The following is a 9,058-nucleotide window of genomic DNA, read 5'->3' as shown; positions in this document are numbered from 1 at the left end:
AAGCCCACAGAAAGAAGCACACAAGCCTCTGTGAACATGAGGTGTTGAAGGGATCAGGTAGCAGACACCAAAGAACAAAAACCATCATTGTGTGAGCAGTTTCCCCACATAAATGCTGAAGACGAATGTGTGCATAAGCAAGTGTGGTGAAGAAGGCTGATGGTGCCCGGCTATTGAGAGATATAGCGTCTGGGGTCTTAAAGGCTTGAAAGTAAACAAGCGGCCATCTAGCCTAGAAGCAACAAAGCCCACATGGAAGCAGCACACCAACATGGGTGATCATGAAGGGCTGAGGGGACTAGGTTTCAAGCAACAAAGATGGGGGGAAAATCATATCATCGTGAATGAGGGGAGTACATGATGGGGATCCAATGCCCATCTGTAGACAACTGGACATCCCTTGCAGAGGGGTAGTGGGGAGGAGATGAGTTGCTCAGGGTTCAGTGTAGCAATAATGAAACCCACAACCTTCCTCGAGTTCTTAAACACTTCCTCCCCCTAACTATCATGATCTCAATTCTACCTTACAAACCTAGTTAGACCAGAGGATGCACAGCAGTACAGATGGGACCTGGAAACACAGGGAATCCAGGACAGATGAACCCCTCAGGACCAGTGGTGAGAGTGGCAATACCGGGAGGGAAAGGGAGGTAGAAAGGGTAACGGATCACAAGGATTTACATATAACCTCCTCCCTGAGGGATGGACAACAGAAAAGTAGGTGAAGGAAGATGCCGGGCAGAGTAAGATAAGATAAAATAATAATTTATAAATTATCAAGGATTCACAAGGGAGGGGGGAGTGGGGAGGGAGGGAAAAATGAAAATGAGGAGCTGATTCCAGGAACCCAAGCAGAAAGCGAGTTTTGAGAAGGATGAGGGCAACGAATGTATAAGTGTGCTTTACACAATTGATGTATGTGTGGATTTTGATAAGAGTTGTATGAGCCCCAATAAAATGATTAAAATGTGCTGAGAAGCTCAGTTTATACATGAATATATACAGTAAGTCAACATTCCTCCTTTCTCACCGAACTTCTTGTATAATTCCTTTGCCCACGGAAACCAGAGACCAAGTCAAGCTACGCACGAGCCTTAGCGGACTTAGGACAAGAAGATGGAAATCCACAGATATTCATAGTTCTTTGAATTTTTTTAGCTGTAGGATTCATACAATTTAGGTGCTGAAATCTTTTCACGTGTACTGTCATCTCATGAATTTGTACTATTACAAATCATTATTGCAAATTAGTTTCCACTCCTAGATGGGTGCTCTCATTGGAAGACAGCACCACACAGGCTACATCGAACAAGATAAAGAAACTATTGGCTTGAGGTGTAGATGAGCAGGGAGGCGCTGATATCTTCTCTAGGGCCTCTGGGAGAGTCCCCAAGAACCAGAAAATCAGAAGACCTGCAATTCCTTAGCATTCATTATTAGGTGCCATCAACTCAGTTTCAACACATAGCGACCAGTGCACAAAAGAGTGAGAGCGTGAATGCCGCCCGGTCCTTGTTGAGTTTGAGCCCACTGTGGCGGTCGCAGGGTCAATCCAGCGTGCTGAGGGTCTTCCTCCTTTTCACGACGACACTTTGTCAAGCAAAGGTTTTTCCAGGGAATGGTCTGATAACATGTCCCAAGCATGTGAGATGGACTCTCACAAGTATCACTTCTAAGGGGCATCCTGGCTGTATTTCTTTCCAGACAGATGTGCTTGGTCTCCTGGCAGTCCACAGTACTTTCAAGATTCTTTGCCAACACCATAATTCAAATGCTTCAATGAGCTTCTGTAACACTTAGTGCTTACTATTACTGCTTAATAAATGCTAGTAATTCTGGCCCCAGCACCACAAATTAAGTGGATTCCTGCCCCTCCCCTGAGAAGAACGACATTGACGTTTCAAAGGACGACATTGATTCTGCAGCTCCGGGAGAGGGACATATCTGATCAGAGCACACGGGAGCAGATGAAGGGACAGGAGGAGAGAGTGGAGCACAGCCTGGCCCACCAGGCCATGAGGATGATGTTCCTGAGTAGAGCAGCCAGTCCACAGAGAGGACAACATGGTTGGTCCCATTATGAGACATGATGCCCCTCAGTGACCAAGGGCGATACAGGGGACAGCACCGGAGACACAGTGTGGGAATTGCACCTGACCTGATCCCACCACACCGAGGCAAAGCACTGGGGAGTGCAGCGGAACAGCAAGGGAATGGAGTGGCAAGGTCCCCAGGGAATGCTGAAAGTGGACTTTGGGGCCAGGGCGTGGTGCCCCAACAGACTGGACTGGAAAACGCTCCTAAGGGCCAACAAACAATCCTTGAACTAACTACAAGCTTTTATTTCTTGATGTGTTTTGTTTTGTTCTTTGTCAGTGGTTTGTTTTTGTTGTCTGGTTGTATACTGTTGCTTTGTTTTCCTCTGTCTTGTTTTCATGCGTGTTATTGTCTCTACAGGTCTGTCTAAATAAGACAGGCTGGATGAACTATCTGGAGGAAAAACAACGGGACCGACAGTTCCGGGGGGACTTGGGATAGGGGGAGGTGGGGGGGTAAGGAAGTGGTGTTAACAAACACAGGGACAAGGGAACAGCATGGGACCCAAAATGGTGGTGAGGGGGTAGTGGCAGGCCTGGTAGGGAATGATCAAGGGTAAGGTTACATAAAGAAGAGGTATAGCTGTAGCCCAGGTGGGGACGGAGCATGGCAGTAGGGCAGGAGGAAAGTCAAGGGAGATGGAGGGAAGAGCTAGGAGTCAAAGGGCATTTATAGGTGTGCTTCTTGGATATTCAGGAAAATGCGGCTGCTGCTGCACGAGGAGGAGAGCAGATTTTTTTTTTAATATAGGGGAAATGCCTTTGCAATGTTTCCACCTACATTCTTAGTTTCATGAAATGGATAAACAGAAAATGATGAGGTCCTTGCAATAAAGAATTTTCAGGATATTTTAAAAAGGAGTTTCACGTATTGTTAAGTCTTCTCTTGCATTGTGAATGGTACTACAGCCTGTAATCCGGGATGTTGTTGTTGAGTGCCATTGAGTGATTATGATCCGCAGTGACCCCGAGCACAGCGGGATGAAACACTGTCTGCTCCGGAGCCCATTGCTGCAGCTGTAGTGTCTGTCAGTCCATCTCGTCGGGGCTGCCTCCTTTTCATTCCCTCTCCACTCTACCAAGCATGATGTCTGTCTCTACGGACTGCTCTCTCCTGATAACATGTCCAAGGTACATGAGATGAAGCTTTGCCATCCTTCCTTCTAAGGATCATGCCGGTTGTACTTCTTACAAGGCAGATCTGTTTGTTCTCTTGGCAGTCCATGGTACTTTAAATGTTCTTCACTAATATTATAATTCAAATGCATCAATTATTCTTAGGGCTTCCTTATTCAGTGTCCAACTTTCACAAGCATATGAGGTCATTAAAAGTGCCTTGCCTGCTCTCTTCCGGTCCCTGGTGTTCCGGGAGCTGCAGGCGTCGGTGCAGACGTGGCCAAATCCAAGAACCACACCACGCACAACCAATCCCGGAAATGGCACAGAAACGGCATCAAAAAACCCCGGTCACAACGATACGAATCTCTTAAGGGGGTGGACCCCAAGTTCCTGAGGAACATGCGCTTCGCCAAGAAGCACAACAAGAAGGGCCTGAAGAAAATGCAGGCCAACAACGCCAAGGCTGCGGCTGCTCGCGCTGAGGCCATCAAGGATCTTGTGAAGCCCACAGAGGTCAAGGCCAAGATCCCAGTGGGCGTCAACTGCAAGCTCAGCCGACTGGCCTACATTGCCCACCCCAAGCTTGGCAAGCGGGCTCGGGCACGTATTGCCAAGGGTCTGAGGCTCTGCCGGCCCAAGGCCAAGGCACAAAGCAAGGCTGATGCTCCAGCCAAGGCCACGACTCCAGCAAAAGCTCCCAAAGGCGCCCCTGCCCCAGCTCAAGCTCCCAAAGGCCCCCAGGCTCCCACAAAGTAGAGTTCTCTGTGAGGGCGAGAGGGACTGGTGTGAGCCCTGCGCTGCTGCCTGCATGGCGCTGGTGTCTTCTTGTGCTGTTTGTTGTACAAATAAACCCACGTAGCACTGAAAAAAAAAAGTGCCTTGCCTTGGGCCAGCACACCTGAGTTTTTACAGTAACATCTTTGCTCTTCAACTCTTTAAAGAGATCGTGGGCAGCATATCGACCCAGTGGGAGTCATCCTTTGGCTTCTTGACTGCTACTTCCATGAGCATTACTGTGCTCCAAGCCAAAGGCAATCCTCGACAACTTTGACCTTTTCTCTGTTTATCATGATGCCGTCTACTGGCCCGGCTGTGAGGATGTTGGTTTTCTTCACACTGTGCAGCAAGCAATCCAGACGAAAGGCTGAAGTCGGATTTACTGCAGCAAGTGCTTCAAGCTCTCCTCATCTTCAGCAAACCAGGTTGTGTCACCTGTGAGTGGTGGGCATGATTAAGTCATATCTACTACAGTTTCTGCACTCCTAATTTTCATCCGATATTCTCCTTTTGACAAGTATTTCCATGTGCCCCTTTGGGAAGATGGAACACTGGAGGCAGGGAGAGAAGTTTCACTGCACAAAGTCTGCATGGGGAGCATGCGCTGTTACAGATTCTGATTTTGGTTTCAGAACTAGGGGAACCTGGTTTTGTAAACATTTCTTTAAAAGGAAGCACATATTCTGTTTATAGGAAGATGGAGTGGATGGATTTTCCCCTGTGTCTCCCAACTGAAAACCCTGGGCATTGTATATATAACACAGACTTAAACCAAAAAAACAAACTAACTGCCAGTGAGTTGATGTCGAACATTAGAAGGCTGACAAGTGGAGAGAGGAAGCAGATCAGCCTGGGGTTTCAGGACCTGAGGCTCTGTGGGGCCATGAGTTCCTGGGTTCTCTCCCTCCGACTGCACTCATTTTAGTCTCTTATTCTTTTGGTAATCTCTCTTCCGTTTGTAGGTGATGATTCTTGATTGCTTTTTCCAATCCCAGAGGTAGTTTTGCTGTAGAAGTTATCGGAAGACGGTTTCATACTATCTAGTATGATAGTGATCTGCAACCTGGCTCTAACTTCTCCAGGAACACTACAGGATGAATTTAAATACATTCAACCAAGAGCCATTATTCTCTCAAGTGAACTTAAATGCATTTTAATTTGATTTCCTACACAATAATTAAAATTAAATGATTTAATTTGACTTCCTACACAATATGTGGTTTTTAAAAAATGACCAAGTAAATCAAGGTAAAAAACAAATGAAGAGCTCCAGATGGCACCATTCCCACTTGTCTAAATCCTGGTGTGTGTCTAAAGAGCAGTAGCCAGTGAGGATGGCAGGTGGTGGATCCAGATAATTGCAAGCTTGCAAACATGTCTCCATTTCTAAGTCATCCTTAAAGAAAGCCCTCCATGCGGTCGCACAGTCCTCAGGGTAGCCCAGAGGAGCGACCAGACCCCCTGGATTCACGCTTTCACCAAGCTCTGGAAATGAGCAAGGATGCGTTTGGTTTGTTCTGCAGGCCTTGTCACTGACAGTGGTACTCTTTCTGCTGTCTGCTCTTCAGGTTGGCCTTTGGCTGATTTCATGTAATCTTTGATGAGCTTCTTTTATTATTACTATTAAGAGATCATTTTATTGGGGCTCTTACAACTCTTTTTTTTTTTAATTTTAACAATTTATTGGGGCTCATACAATTCTTTTCACAGTTCATATATATACATACATCAATTGTATAAAGCACATCTGTACAGTCTTTGCCCTATTCATTTTTTTCTCTTTTCATCTTTTACATTTTATTAGGGACTCATACAACTCTTACCACAATCCATACATATACATACATCAATTGTATAAAGCACATCCATACATTCCCTGCCCCAATCATTCTCAAGGCATTTGCTCTCCACTTAAGCCCCTTGCATCAGGTCCTCTTTTTTTTCCCCTCCTCCCTCCCCCTTCCCCCCTCCCTCATATGCCCTTGGTAATTTATACATCGTTGTTTTGTCATATCTTGCCCTATCCGGATTCTCCCTTCCCCCCTTCTCTGCTGTCCCTCTCCCAGGGAAGAGGTCACATGTGGATCCTTGTAATCAGTTCCCCCTTTCCAACCCACTCACCCTCCACTCTCCCAGCATCGTCCCTCACACCCTTGGTCCTGAAGGTATCATCCACCCTGGATTCCCTGTACCTCCAACCCTCATATGCACCAGTGTACAGCCTCTGTCCTATCCAGCCCTGCAAGGTAGAATTCGGATCATGGTAGTTGGGGGGAGGAAGCATCCAGGATCCGGGGGAAAGCTGTGTTCTTCATCGATACTACCTCACACCCTAATTAACCCATCTCCTCTCCTAAACCCCTCTATGAGGGGATCTCCATTGGTCGACACTTGGGCCTTGGGTCTCCACTCCGCACTTCCCCCTTCATTTAATATGATATATATATACATATATATACATACATATATACATATACACATATGTACACATACATACACACACTTATATCTTTTTTTTTTTTGCATGATGCCTTATACCTGGTCCCTTGGGCACCTCGTGATCGCACTGGCCGGTGTGCTTCTTCCATGTGGGCTTATTTGCTTCTGAGCTAGATGGCCGCTTGTTCACCTTCAAGCCTTTAAGACCCCAGACACTATCTCTTTTGATAGCCGGGCACCATCAGCTTTCTTCACCACATTTGCTTATGCACCCATTTGTCTTCAGCGATCCTATCATGGAGGTGTGCAGTCAATGATATGATTTTTTGTTCTTTGATGCCTGGTAACTGATCCCTTTGGGACCACTCGCTCACTCAGGCTGGTGTGTTCTTCCATGTGGACTTTGTTGCTTCTGAGCTAGATGGCCGCTTGTTTATCTTCAAGCCTTTAAGACCCCAGTCACTATCTCTTTTGATAGCCGGGCAGCATCAGCTTTCTTCACCACATTTACTTGTTCACCCATTTTGGCTCCAGCCGACTCTTACAATTCTTATTACAACCCATACATCAATTGTATCAGGCATATTTGTACATATGTTGCCATCATTCTTTTCTATTTACTTTCTATTGAGCCCTCGATGGGCTACTTGCAGGCTTCTTTTGTGAAGCTGGTTCCCAGCAAGTGATAGTTCATGGCAATATGGGCACCAGTGTTTCCCGTGTTTCCCATACCATCACCTCCCGGGCCTTCAGCATGCCCACCTGTGAGAGAATCATCACTGAAGCCCTCTGCCCTACGCACAATCTTCCCCACAGATGATCTGCAGTCTCTCGGATCTGGTAAACATCAGAGAATGGCTCATCAAGGCTGCTGAGGTCCCGACAGATCAGGAGTGAAAAACCTTTTTCTGCCAAAAGGCCATTGGAGATATTGTGCCATATAAAATGATCAACTTAAATATTAGCCAGCTATCTTTGGGTCAACATGTAATTAACTCACCCCTAGATAGCTGGAACTGCTTCTCTTTTGTGGGGTGTTTGATGCTAGCTGGTATTGATGATTTCGGGAAAAGGGGCCAGAAGTTCCCCGTCCCCTGGTAGATAATGGCAGCTGGAAGAAGATGGGGTTGGGGGGCGGTACCTTAGCAGGAGCCCCGAGCTAAGAGAGTGCTTGGTGCAGCCCTAGTGACACTTGCAGGGGAGGGAGCAGCACGTGGAAATAGCCTGTGTTATCATTTTGCCTCATATTTCAGACTTAATACTGAAGATGGTGGCAACCCCCAAATGCCCATAAGCACAGACTAAAAAGACCCCCAAAAGACCTCTTGTGGGCAAAGGACTAGGAAATAGATAGAAAACCTTCAGATAATAGCCACTTTACTCCAATATGCCATAGAACAAACTGTCCCGGCCAGCATAGGTTAAATGAGGCTGGGGAAGGTGTGTGTGTGTGTGTGTGTGTGTGTGTGTGTGTGTGTGTGTGTGTGTGTGTTTGATTGGGCTTCCACACTAAGATTTTAGATTCTCAGAGGAAAGCAGGTGTTCAGTATTGTTTGCACAAATAGTTGAGGGCAAGAAAGTTACTCTTATTTGGGAAAATCTTCTATTAGTGAAATGAACTGTTTACCATGCCGCCTTTCAGACTGCAGCCAAAGGCCACCCCTGCAGGCAGGCCTGTCTAAGGGTAAGTCTTGGTCTGCCATGCTAACTCGTTTATGCAGAGCCACACATCTAACTACAAAGGAGTCCGGGAGTGAGACTACTGCTATGAAAATAGAGGCACATGGGTTTGGAAGGATAGCCAGTAATTGGTCGTAGGATTTTATAAAGTCTATGACTCCCGGTGAATGATGCACTCTTTCTTCTTCTTTCATTACTGAGTGTGCCTGTGTAACAAAACATGCACTGAACCATGCCTGGCACAACAGTAAATGCTAAATACAGTCATATTATTAGTCTTTTTATTACTAATCTACTCTTACAGCGGGGATTGCTTTATCACTTCACTGCCATGAGCGACTCATACTCTATCCGACAGAGTAGAACTGCCCCTGTGGGTTTCGGAGGCAGGAATTCTTTATGGGACTAGAAAGCCCTGTCTTCCGCCCAAGGAGAAGCTGGTGGTTTTGAACTGTTGTCCTTGCATTTAACAGCCCAAAGTGTAAGCACTACTTCACCAAGGCTCCTTAGTTCACCAGAAACTCTGAAGTTGATATGAGAAGTAGGGTCTAGACGGATGCCTTCCTATCAGCTTTCTTTGTAGGAAAATTTGAGATCAAATTCCATGGTGTAAAATATGTGTCTGCCACTCCCCCCCACCTCCCACCCATCACCCTCCAGAAGAATTAACTTCAGAGGACAGCACTGGAGCTACAGCTCAGAGAGAGGGACATGTCTGATCAGAGCACATAGGAGGAAACAAAGGGGGAGGAAGAGAGAGTGGAGCACATCCTGGCCCACCAAGCCCTGAAGATGATATTCCTCTCAAGCAGCCAATCCACAGAGAGGACCATATGGAAGAATGAAAAGAGTAATGGTAACATATGTACAAATGGATGAATGTATGGATTGTGTTAAGCAATGTAAGAGCCCCCAATAAACGTATTTAAAAAAAAAGTTTTACAAGC

The 9,058-nt window shown here is 46.2% G+C and overlaps 1 protein-coding gene across 1 annotated transcript; it reads left to right on the top strand.

The window, feature by feature from the left end:
• Positions 1-3,268: 3,268 nt before the first annotated feature.
• On the top strand, positions 3,269-4,073 carry LOC142456032 (large ribosomal subunit protein eL29-like). The gene is made up of 2 exons (XM_075557330.1): positions 3,269-3,274; positions 3,429-4,073. Exons 1-2 carry the CDS (start codon positions 3,269-3,271, stop codon positions 3,969-3,971), a joined length of 549 nt encoding a protein of 182 aa, XP_075413445.1. The 3' UTR covers positions 3,972-4,073.
• Positions 4,074-9,058: the final 4,985 nt, after the last annotated feature.

This window comes from Tenrec ecaudatus, chromosome 9 (assembly GCF_050624435.1).
Source record: "Tenrec ecaudatus isolate mTenEca1 chromosome 9, mTenEca1.hap1, whole genome shotgun sequence".
In the NCBI taxonomy this organism is placed as follows: Eukaryota; Metazoa; Chordata; class Mammalia; order Afrosoricida; family Tenrecidae; genus Tenrec; species Tenrec ecaudatus.
This window is presented reverse-complemented; position numbering and strand designations above follow the sequence as displayed.